We start from the raw sequence: 12,266 nt of genomic DNA, 5'->3' as shown, positions 1-12,266 counted from the left end.
CACAAACTTTAAAAAAAAAAAAAAAAAAAAAAAAAAAAAAAAAGAAGAAAAAGAAAAAGAAAAACAGCCCAAACTAAATAATATTGGTAACCAAACACAGCCCAAGAAATTAGTTTTCTTTTTTCTTTTTTTGAACTTCAACCTTCTAAGCACCACTTTCATTCAAATGTTACTTTGTTTTGCTTTCTACCAATATACTTAAAAGCCAAATTGATTCTGAAAACTAGAAAAATAATTTTCAAAGACTTGCTTTTGTTTTAAAATTTTGATTTCTTCAAGAATAGTGAAAGCCAAATCTGGAAGAAACGAACGTAAATTTCAAAAACTAAAAATTAAACCGGCCTAATCCATTACATTTCACTGGATATAGATGTTAAATTGTTACAAAGTCAAGACAGAGAGGCCCAAAATTATATTTTAACCATGTCAGGCACCTACACATCTTAGCCATCTGAAATCACTGGCAATGGTTTATAATTAAAGTGCCATAAAGAAAAAGGTCAAAACTCCGGCCGCCATGCCCCTTGTAGGTGACAAAACTTCAATAAGGGCGAAACTTTCTAGCAGCTCTCAATTGTTGTATCCGTTTCTTGTCTAGCTCAAATTTACTTTGCAACATCAGAACCTCTGCAACAAATAAGATATCAACTCACCCTTCTGTTTTTTCACCAACAAAAATTCATGGTACAATAAATTCACTAATGACATATCAGAAGCTCAATGAAAACAATGGCTAACACATTGCACAACAGAGAAAAAAATATGTTAAAAATGAATTGAGGGATTAGGCAATGACACAGCAGACACAATCCTTGTTCCAGTCATCACTTGAATTATTTTCTCCAGAAACAATAAAAAGCTGGTCATAAAATCTATAAGCATTTTAGGAGTAGATTATCTGGTGATTGGAAAGCACTTGTTAAGTAGTTTTTCCTTGGGCGGAGGTTCCCTCTACCCTGCCCTTAGCTGTCTTTTATTACCATTCTGTTTTTTCGTCTCTCCTATAAATATATATTTATATATAAAATCATTACAGGAGTAAAATGGTTCATACCATTCCTCTGTGCTTCTCTTCTTTGGAATCGATAGAAATCCAACCCAACTTCCTTCCGCTTCTTTTTGGACATTTTATCACCTACAGAATTTTGCGCTACCGAACCAACAGTGACCCCACTTTCAGCATCCGTGGTCTTCTTCCTCCCCTTCTGATGTACAACCACTGTCCATCCCCCCTCAGCAGCTTGAGCTTCCCTTTCCTTCTTTTCCTGTGTCAACAAAATGGAACATTCATGAAGTTAACCACCCACATATGATGCAGGATTCGACATTTATGATCATCCATGGCAAACCATTTTAATGTCAATAACGAACAAGACAGACTCGTTGCAGATAACCAATAGTTAAGTAACTTCAACTGTTCATCATCTTGAATGTATTTTGGTACATTTCACCCTAAAATGAAGTATAGCTCTAAATCACACAATCAAAACTGATGAAATCAGTTTCAGAGGCTTCTTCTCCATAACGAACGAGAATGTATGGTTCAAGTTTTGTCATTGTTTGAGGGGGCATATTACCTGTTCTAGCTGTGCTTCATGTGCAGTTATATAATCATCTATACGTTGTTGCAGTACATTCAAGCCCGGTCTATTTTCGTGATATTCTGTAATCCATTCTGTAGATCATAAAGTTCTCAATGAGAAAATTCATAAAATCCAACAAAATATGATACAAGCTCCCCATAAACATAACACAGAACACGCCAATGGTTCGAGTAAAATGATTTAGCAACAAATAAAAGAAAACTTTTCACAGGCATCAGGAGAGGTAGAGCCATTACGATTGAGGCAGTAAGAAGAAAGAATGATAACAAATTTTGACACTAAGCAGGAAGACTGAACAGCATTGAGATAAAATGATATCGTATGCTCAAAATTCTTACTTTTCATTCCCTTTGAAGTGTCATCATCTCCGGAAGAGATTTGATAGACATCATTTTCATCATCATCATGTGATTCTGTCGACTTTATGGCATCTAGAGAACTAGAATCCTTTTTTTTCTTTTTGGAAGATTTCTTGGCCTTGCCTACAAGAAAATTTCTGTTTGTAAATCAGTTCAAGAGAAACTTTCTAGTAATAGAACATGTATCAGTTAAACTCCATTCATATTCTTTATACCTTTCAAGAATGCACCATCGTCCTGAAAGGGCTGACAAGCTTCCAGCTGCATAGCTGCTCTTCCATTTTCTAATGAGTTTTCACAATCCTTAGACAATTTGCGGTTCTTTTTATTTTTCCTATCTTTCTTTAGTTTATCTGCAAAGAATATTACCAGTTATGTCTCTATAGACTCCCAAGGTATCGTGTACAGCAACAGTAACATTAACCAAGCCACAAAAGTGGCTGAAGCAGATTTACATACCAGACTTCTTGGGATTTTCAGCATCTTCTCCCTCCACATCAAACTGATCGGAATCTGCTGGAACCACACTTAAGCCTTAAATAGCAGGATGCAAGTTAAACAAGTTAAGAAGATGTATGATAGGGACAAAAAAGAAATAGGGAAAGAAAATACTGAAGAGTTAAGGGAGAAAATTACTAAGAATTCCTCAAAGATTTTACAAGCAAGCAATCATTGAGAACAAAAGGCAATTGGAAAATAAGTTATTTAAGAGAGAAACTCAAAACAAGGAGCTATATACACAAGAAACTAACTAAAAAACAGAAACGTAAATATAAATAAATAAATAAAGGACGGGATTGGGTAGGGGCTCTGTAAACGAGAAGAAAAAATAATAAAACAGAATAATTAAATAACTCCTTAATTACGTAACCCAAGAGACACAGAACTTATCCCAGTCTCATCCCTTGAATAATTATGCTATTCATTTCATTTCATGCCAAATATGGCATAACGAAACAAAAATGTAAACACCAAAGAATCCCCTAGACTTGAAGATGCACTAAGCAATGTCACTCAAGATGAGACAGCAATGTTGTGCAGAATATCCTCAAAAGCACTAGTACACAAAATACACAATTAAAGCCCCAAGAGAAAGTAAGACATCTTCTTGACCAACTTTTTTCCTAGGACTTTCATGAAACAAAACGAAAGAATATATATAAGGGCATTTTTATTATTTGAAAGAGAAAAAACTCAACCCTAAAAAGGAGTCCACACACTACCTTAGAAACAAACTCCAATTCGAAAGAATAAGACCTCGCTGATAACAACATAAAGTCCAAGAGAACAACGCACACAAAGAGACATTCAATCAATCTAGCAATATTCTTGTTACCCTGCTGATATTGGTATAGTTGTATTATTGCAAATATCTTAAGACATATTGTCCTTTTACCTTTATCATCCTTTTGTATTCTATTATTTAGGATAACCTTGCAATTATTAGTTAGCCGTTTCTTTTTTATTGGGATCACTTTCTATAGTTCCCTTGAACACATTTTGTTAGTTCTTTTTTCGTATGCATTTGTACAAATCATATTTCTCAATGGAAGCTCATATTCATAAAGATTTGAATTTCCCCCTTTGCTAAAGGTAACAAGCCCGTGCTACCGAGCTCAGCAAGCTCATATTCATAAAGAAAAAACACCACTCATAAAACACGCTAAACACATTATCCAACTCTACCCTATCAAGTCACTGAATTTTCCCACACAAATATCAAAGTGAAGTTGCCAAGGGCGTGAAATTTATTAGCCTCAACTAAAAACCATCTTCCTATTCTTTTCCAATATGAAAAGGGTTGCTAAACTTCCCCAATTCCTTATCCAAAATGGGACACCATTGTTTAGCTTCCAGTCTTCCACAGAGGAGCATGGAGTAAAGAAAATTACAGAAGACTACTTCCCCCTCACCAGGTTTGTTCCCACTAGGGGGAAAAATAATAGAAAATGTTACAACTCTTGACTGAACTCAACTCCTCACTAGGAGCTCCAACCTTATCCAGGATATTCAGCACCTTTCTCTCCAATCATTCCTGTTAGAATGTAGAATCCCAAAACACATCCCAAACTCTTAAACCAACTTCACCGAGGACAACTTTCACATAAATTGAAACACCTCCCGTCATCAAAATTGATGCACCCCACTAGGAAAAGAAAGATGACTTTAGGATATTTACAATTCTAAAGGGGTGGGACCTCACGGTGTAGGACCTATAGCCAAAAATATAGGCCATTAGTGAAAAGAAAAGTGACACCAAGGTTCAAGGACTTTCTCGCCTCTTTCAACACTTTCATACCTACCACCCCAACACCCCCCCCCCCGCTTCTCTCTCCAGTGGTGGATAACACGAACCTATTGAATCTTATAGCACACACCACCCTCATGCACAAGTTGAAGCGCACAAATCTGCTACTAACAAGAGGAAGGTCAGAAAGTAAATCTTGATTCCTGTTCCAACCAGACCAATTCAAGCCTATAAGATTTCCAAATTTTTCCCAAAAAGCTTCTCTCTCCATACCTCGCAACCCCATGGACTCTAGATGTAACATCCCAAGTTTCAGGTAAATTTCAATTAATTATCTTGGATTTTATCTCTCCCTTCAATTTTGGTTTTTGGAGCCAAAATTGAGATAACCCTCAAAAGGATTCATAGCAACAACAAACGGTAAAAAAGTAAACGCAAGTTATCAAAAGATCTAAAATATACCAAGTAATCTAATAAAACAACATTTTATTTTCACAAGGACGTAAAGAGTTGCAATACTAAACTTAGGAAGTCGGCATACCATTATGTGCTTCTAAAGCATTTATTGCCTTGAGATTGAGTAGATCTTTCTCGTTGAAAGGCATTTGTTGAAGTCTCCTCTTTGATGACTTTTTCCGCTTCTTTTCTTTGTCAGCTTCAATGGCTATAATACCTGAAAGAACAAAGAAATATAAATCAGTAACTATATGAGGAGGCCAATAACATTAAAGCCCTTCAGTAAGTTGGATACAAACAGAGCATGAGGATAAATTAGCCAATCCCATTACCCATTGGGGTAAATACTACAAGAGGAACAAACATGACACCCGGGGCTGAAGGAAAGAAGAAACAGATGGTAATGGAGTCCATAAGATGTTCTTTAACTTTTGTTCTAGTCTATTCCAAGATAACAGGAGTAAAGCGAAAATAAGCAATAGAGTAGCTCAACTGGTCAACGTATTCTCGACCAAGAGGTCAACCCCCTGCTTCATATGTTGTTGAACCCAAAAAGCATATAGTAAACAAGGTAGCAAGCAAAAACAAACCCTTTTCAACCGCATGTTCAGTGTTACTCTCGCGAAGCTTTTTGTCTTTGTCGCGCTTCTTCATCCGTCCGTCCATCTCACTCTGTTCGCCAGAACCATAACCAAGGAATAAATTAATTATTAGAAGAAAAAAAACCAACAATTCTTTGACTTGGCTAAACTATTTTAATTCTAAAATCTGTGACTTTTTATTAGGGAAAATGGTATAGAATAGGGAGAAGTAGATGGAGATTTGGAGAATACCAATACCAAAACAGAAAAGAAAAATCAGTCCAAACCTGCTAGGAGAGAAGCTGCGGCGGAACAAGCGAAAGAAAGAAGACGTCGGTGGCTGTGACGGCGGCGGCGTCACTGAGATGCTGAAACAGAAGAAGAGGAACCGTGGAGAAGAAGAAGAAAGTGGAGCACGTGAGAAGGAGAGGAAGAAAGGGTTTAGGGTTTCCAATCTCTTTTACTTATTTTTATTTTGCTAAGTTGTGCGATGGATACTAATTGCTAAGTTGTACTATCGACGTCAAAGATGCGATTCTCCCATCCCACACTTTAATTATAATACCTTTGCAGAAATTAAAAAAAAAATTCTATGTTTGCCCTTTCTTGAAAACATGTTTGCTCTTTTACCATTTTTACATATGAAAAATCATTTTTATCATAATATTAAATGCTCCTCCTCTCCTCTATTTTCTATGTCTCTTTTGTTCTCACTTTTCAACAACCAAAAACCTAAATTTCAATGCAACACCAATATTCCATACCATTATCTGTCAACATTTATTCTCTACAAACATTGTACCACCAGGATTCAATATTATTAATATCAAGCATGGGGTAAGTAAGATCCCTTCTCAATTCTCCACTTTTAGTCGAACACTCTCAATATTCGCATTGCTCTCTCACGTTTAGCTGAGCACTTTCATGGTACTATTGGTCAGCGATCGCCGACTTCATAGGGCTGATCACTTACTATGTTATTTGTGATCACTTAGTATGTTATCAACGATCGTTTACTATGCTATTAGCTATAGTTTTCCACGTGATAATTTGTTATGTGCTCAATGATTGTTTACCATTTTCTTATCGAATCATATCCAATTTTCTTATAGACCGCGTACATTTTATTGTTATTCCAATTGCAAAGCAAACTTGATTGTGTCTATTTGGCATATTATAGAAAAATAACGTCACTTCGCATCTTTGTACGCTTGCTGGGGAAAGATTCCATGAAAGGATCAAAGAATAAAAATGATATAGATCGTAGTGAACTAGAGAGTCTTCTGCACCAATGACTAAATATCGATCCGGGTAGGTTTAAAATACACATAAAAAATTGTTATAATCTATTGGTCTCAGCTCTCCCAATTGATATTATTGATGATAAATATACTAGTTTTTTTTTTTTTGGAAAGCATTGATGCATCTCGGATGTCGTTGTTTGTATCAGTGATGTCGAATGATACTCATGGAATAAAAACCAGAAGGGCAATCCGACCATTTCAACCATTCCAACGAATTAGAACTTCTATTTTCCAATTGATTCAAGATATAGTATCCCACCATATCTATACTTGATGAGAACATCAAACCGGATAATTTGGGGGATGACAAGAATGATCTATAGGTTGCATGCAATGTCTAGTCGAGATGTACAGCACATCACGTATATGAACAATCTGGTGAACCATAGCTAGACTCAACACCATTTTTTCATATAATATATATGTATGTATGTATGTGTATATATATATGTATGTATATATGTATATATATGTATGTATATATACATACATATATATATACATATATACATACATATATGTGGATTTTAGTTTTCTTAAATTAAAAAAAAAAATCAAATAGATTGCAAAATTGAAAAAAAAAATTGATCGTTGGGTCAAATGTTAAAGATAAAAAAAAATTCTTTAAAGTTACCAAAAATTTTTTTTATACATATATATACATATACATACATACATATATATATATATATCAGTAATCTGAATGTTCAAATTAACAAGATTAATCATCGTACTGTTGATTGGTTATATCCAATGGACACAGAAATATATCAGTAATCCGAATAGTGCAGTTGTCAGTCATTAGTAGAGTGTACGGCAGTTAACGGATGGTGGATACCATGATTAAAGAGTTTAGTCAGTTATTCACATACCGTTAGAGCTTCAAGCTACAGATCCATAAGGTCCCCTTGGTAGCTCAATGGATTCAAGTTGAGAATCAGTTTTTGGGTTCGTTTGAAATGTTCAAATTAACAAGAGGGAATTTGATTATATATGATATAATTAAATTAGTTCAATTATATATGATATAATTGATTTGATGTATTTGATACATTATTTGATTAGAAGAATTAATATAAATATGATTTATATTAAATGTCATAAAAGAGAAAAAGAACTATAATTTATATGTTGCATTAGATGCAATATTAAAACTATAGGTTACAAATATAAAATGATAAATTAGTTATTGTATTTATTTATAATATATTAATTATGAGATAATTAATAATTCATTTTCTCCAATAACCACCTTAGTGGGTGGTTTTACACATTTATGGCTAACTGTGGGATAAAGTTGAAAAATAGTTTTTCATTTTTTCATTCCACACGACACACACATCAAGTGTTTGTTTTCATATTTGAGAGAGTAAACGATAGTTATCGAGTTTTCTATACGATAGAACTCGCTTTCTACACGATCGAGTATCAAATCTATACGATAGACTTCTTCTAAACGATTGGTTATCGCGTACTCGATCGTCTAGTTCCTCCATCCCTCTACCCAAATCCATACAAAGCCTACAACTCCTGGATTCTCACACTGAGAATACCAAGGTAATCGAGTGGTGGTGTCCTATTCTGTTCGAGGATCGAGGATCAAGTTGTACTCACTGGTGATCGAGGATTTTCCAGAGGCTAGGTGATAGATCAAGGAAATACTAGAAGAAAGGGTTATTCAAAGGTATTATACTCGATCCTTTGTATTTCATTTAAGAAACATGTTGTAATTTAGTGTTTGATGCATAACTGTTCCTGTTTGATTGTAAATATTTATGTTCTTTTGCAATGGAGTTTGGAACGATCCGCTTCCGCTCATTGGTTCTCTAGTTTTAGAGTTCTTTCAGTTCAGTCTATGATGAGTTACGCTTCCTTACCTGACTCATTTTGAGGTTATGTAGTAGAGACTGCAACATACATCCTGAACTGCGTTCCATCCAAAAGTGTTGCCAGAACACCTTCAGAGTTATGGAATGGTCGTAAAAGCTAGTTTACATTATTTTAGAGTATTGGGTTGCCCAACACATGTACATGAGGCTAATCCTAAGAAATTGGAACCACTTTCAAGATTGTGCCTATTTGTAGGCTACCTCAAAGGAACGAGAAATGGTTACTTCTTTGATCCTAAAGAAAACAAAGTGTTTGTATCGACAAATGCTACTTTTCTTGAAGAATAACACATAAGGGAGCACAAACCCATAAGTAAGATTGTGTTGAATGAAATTTCCAAAGAAACTACTGAATCTTCAATAAGAGTTGTTGAAGAACCTAGTACCTCAACAAGAGTTGTTGAAGTAGGATCATCTAGTAGGTCGAATCCACCTCAAATGTTGAGGGAACCTCGATATAGTGGGAGGGTTGCGAACCCACCTGTTCGCTATATAGGTTTAATAGAAATTATGGCTATGGTAGCTAATGCCAAAGTTAAGGATCCATTGTCTTACAAGAAGGCAATGAAGGATATTGACAAAGATGAATGGATCAAAGTGATGGATCTCGAAATGGAGTCTATGTACTTCAATTTCGTATGGAATCTTGTAGATCAACCTGATGGGGTTAACATATAGATGGTAAATAGGTCTACAAGAGGAAATAGGGTGCTGATGGGAAGGTGCAAACCTTGAAGGCTAGATTAGTGGCAAAGGGTTATACCCAGGTTGAAGGAGTTGACTATGAGGAGACTTTCTCACCTGTTGCCATGCTTAAGTCTATTCGGATCCTCCTATCCATTGCCTTATATTATGACTATGAGATTTGGAAAATAGATGTCAAGACTGCTTTTCTGAATGAAAATCTTAAGGAAACCATTTACACGTTACAGTCCGAGAGATTCATAACCCAAGGTCAAACAAAATGTTTGCAAGCTTAATCAGTCCATTTATGGACTGAAGCAAGCTTCTCGATCTTGGAACATAAGGTTTGATACTACGATCAAATCTTATGGCTTTGATCAAAACGTTGATGAGCTTTGTGTATACAAGAAGATCATCAATAGTTCAATAGTTTTTCTACTGTTATATATAGATGATATTCTACTCATTAGAAATGATGTAGGTTTACTGACTGAAGTTAAGAATTGGCTAGCGACCAAATTCCAGATGAAAGATTTGGGAGAGGCTCAATTTGTTTTGGGTATTCAAATCTTTAGAGATCGAAAGAACAAAATGCTAGCTCTATCTCAAGCATTCTATATTGACAAGATGCTTGTCAAATATTCGATGTAGAACTCCAAGAGGGGCTTATTGCCTTTCAGGCACGAAGTTACATTGTCTATAGAATAGTATCCTAAGACACGTCAAAAGGTTGAGGAGATGGGATGGATCCCCTATGCATCGACTGTGGGTAGCTTGATGTATGCGATGTTATATACTAGACCTAACATCTGCTATGCATTGGGATAGTCAGTAGATATCAATCTAATCTAGGATTAGATCACTGGATTGCAGTTAAAAACATCCTCAAGTATCTACGAAGAACGAGGGACTACATGCTCATATATGGTTATAAGGATTTGATCCTTACGGGATACATGAACTTTGATTTTTAGACTGATAAGGATTCTAGGAAATCCACATTAAGATTGGTGTTCACAAGGGATCGTAGTATGGAGAAACACCAAGCAAGGGTGCATCACTGACTCCACCATGGAAACTGAGTATGTAGCGGCTTATGAAGCTGCTAAATAAGTTGTTTGGCTGAGGAATTATTGACTAATCTAGAAGTTGTTCCAGACATGTTAAAGCTCATCACACTTTATTGTGATAATAGTTGTGCTATGGCTAATTCCCGAGAGCCTAGAAGTCACAAGCGCAACAAGCATATAGAGCAGAAGTATCATCTCATTCGAGAGATTGTGCATCGAGGAGACGTGATTATCACGCAGATAGCTTTGGAGCACAACATTGTTGATTCGTTTACAAAGGCTCTCACAGCTAAGGTGTTTGAGGGTCACCTACAGAGTATGGGTCTATGGGATAGGCCACGTCTAGACTAGAGCAAATGGAAGATTTGTACTAGGCACATGTTATGCCCTAGTTTATTATTTGTGTACTTTGTATTTTGACTATATTGTACACCCCACTAGCTTTAGGTCAAGTGGGAGATTGTTGGGGTTGATGTTCTAAATCTCATAGGGTTCTATAGTTTGTAAATATTATTGAACAAACTCATTGTCTATTTAATAAAATATATGATATTTTACTCAAACTCACCACAAACCAATAAACTAACATCCAAGGTTATTATTGTAACTTAAACATGTATGTAGAGACATACGGGTGGATCACGTTTAAGTGATAATCTAAATGGTCTGTAGTAGATGGATAAGGTACCCATGATAACCTAAATGGTTTGTAGTAGATGGATAAGGCTGGGTACCTTATCTTTGTGATACTACGAATATGACTCGCTTTGTAGGCGTTACAATTGTTGTAAAGTGCTATAAATGATTTGATCCTGATCATTCATGTGTAGACATGTGAGTGGGGATATTCTATACAAAGGAGTTTATATAAGATCGGACCATGGAATGTTTAGTCTCATTATATAACACCGTTCATAATAGAGACTTACATTTCATAAGGATGACCATAGGTAACATGACCTGAATCCTGAGTGAGTTGTTAACTCCTGCCTATGAGGGTGATCCTTTGATTTGTATAGGTGAGAGTGACCAGATCGCTGACTCAACAAGCCTACCATTTTGGAGATTCATCTGATTGGGAAGCTGGGAACACATCTACACAAGAAGAAATTCACTCCTTCCCTGAGGTCGGGGTAAGTAGATAAATTGCTCCCTTAAAGATTGATTCCGGGTCTTGAACAGTGTGGCACCACACTCTCTCCTGGCCGGAGAGAGGTTTATTCATAGTTGGACTATGATCTATTGTTCATTAGAGGGATTGGTGGTACTTAAGAAGTTAGATGTAACTAAAGGAGCAAAATGGTAATTTTGGCCTAGCTGTACTTACGAGCAATTTGGGAAGGGTCATCGTACTGTTGATTGGTTATATCCAATGGATACAAAAATATATTTGTAGTGTGAAGAATGCAGTTGTCGATCTTTAGTGGAGTGTTTGATAGTTAATGGATGGTGAATAATTTAATTAAAGAGTTTAATTAATTATTCATGTACTGATGGAGCTTCAAGCTATAGGTTCATGAGGTCTCCTTGGTAGCTGGATAGGATTAATTGAGAATCAGTTTTTGGATTAATTTGAATTGTTCAAATTAGTAGAGGAATTTAATTATATATGATATAATTAAGTTGTTTTAATAGTTGGTTTTTATGTCCTAAAACACGTGTTTGTAAATAGTAGAACTTATTCTGAAAAAATTCAATAAAGTTGTTATTGAATATATTGTATTTTAGAAATCCAATAAACCAAAGTCCTTTGACTATTATATGAGTACTTGAACTTTATGTGGAGACATACAAGTGGATCAAGTTCGAGTAAATAGTCAAAATGATCTATCGTATATGAATAAGGTTGGGTACCTTATTCTGGTAACACTATTTTATTCGGCCTACTTTGTAGTTGTTACAAAGAGTTGTAAAGTGCTACGTACGAAGTGATCCTAATTCGTACATGTTGGGACAATGAGGAGTGGGGGTGTCCTGTGCAAATGAGTTTTGTGCAAGATCGACCATGATACCAGTCACTCTTACTTTATAATGTTGTTTACTGTTTAAGACTGACTATTTCAAAGCGATG

General features: G+C 35.6%; 1 protein-coding gene across 2 annotated transcripts; it reads right to left on the bottom strand.

Annotated features, from left to right (window-relative positions):
* Nucleotides 1-326: 326 nt before the first annotated feature.
* Nucleotides 327-5,718, bottom strand: LOC120080904 (uncharacterized protein DDB_G0283697). Of its 2 annotated transcripts, none has more exons than XM_039035580.1 (9): nt 5,536-5,718; nt 5,258-5,339; nt 4,753-4,884; nt 2,423-2,476; nt 2,179-2,316; nt 1,943-2,086; nt 1,578-1,675; nt 1,055-1,265; nt 327-627 (listed from the first exon to the last, which is right to left on the bottom strand). In XM_039035580.1, the coding sequence occupies exons 2-9, from the start codon at nt 5,331-5,333 to the stop codon at nt 542-544; spliced, it is 939 nt and encodes a 312-aa protein (XP_038891508.1). In that variant the 5' UTR covers nt 5,334-5,339; nt 5,536-5,718; the 3' UTR covers nt 327-541. The 2 variants fall into 2 exon arrangements, with proteins under 2 accessions (XP_038891508.1, XP_038891507.1); XM_039035579.1 differs by having other exon boundaries at nt 2,423-2,497; nt 5,536-5,717.
* Between the last annotated feature and the right edge of the window lie 6,548 nt (nt 5,719-12,266).

This window comes from Benincasa hispida, chromosome 7 (genome assembly GCF_009727055.1).
Source record: "Benincasa hispida cultivar B227 chromosome 7, ASM972705v1, whole genome shotgun sequence".
Classification (NCBI taxonomy): Eukaryota; Viridiplantae; Streptophyta; class Magnoliopsida; order Cucurbitales; family Cucurbitaceae; genus Benincasa; species Benincasa hispida.
The sequence above is the reverse complement of the archived record's forward strand: the minus strand, read 5'-3'. Positions and strand labels throughout refer to the sequence as shown.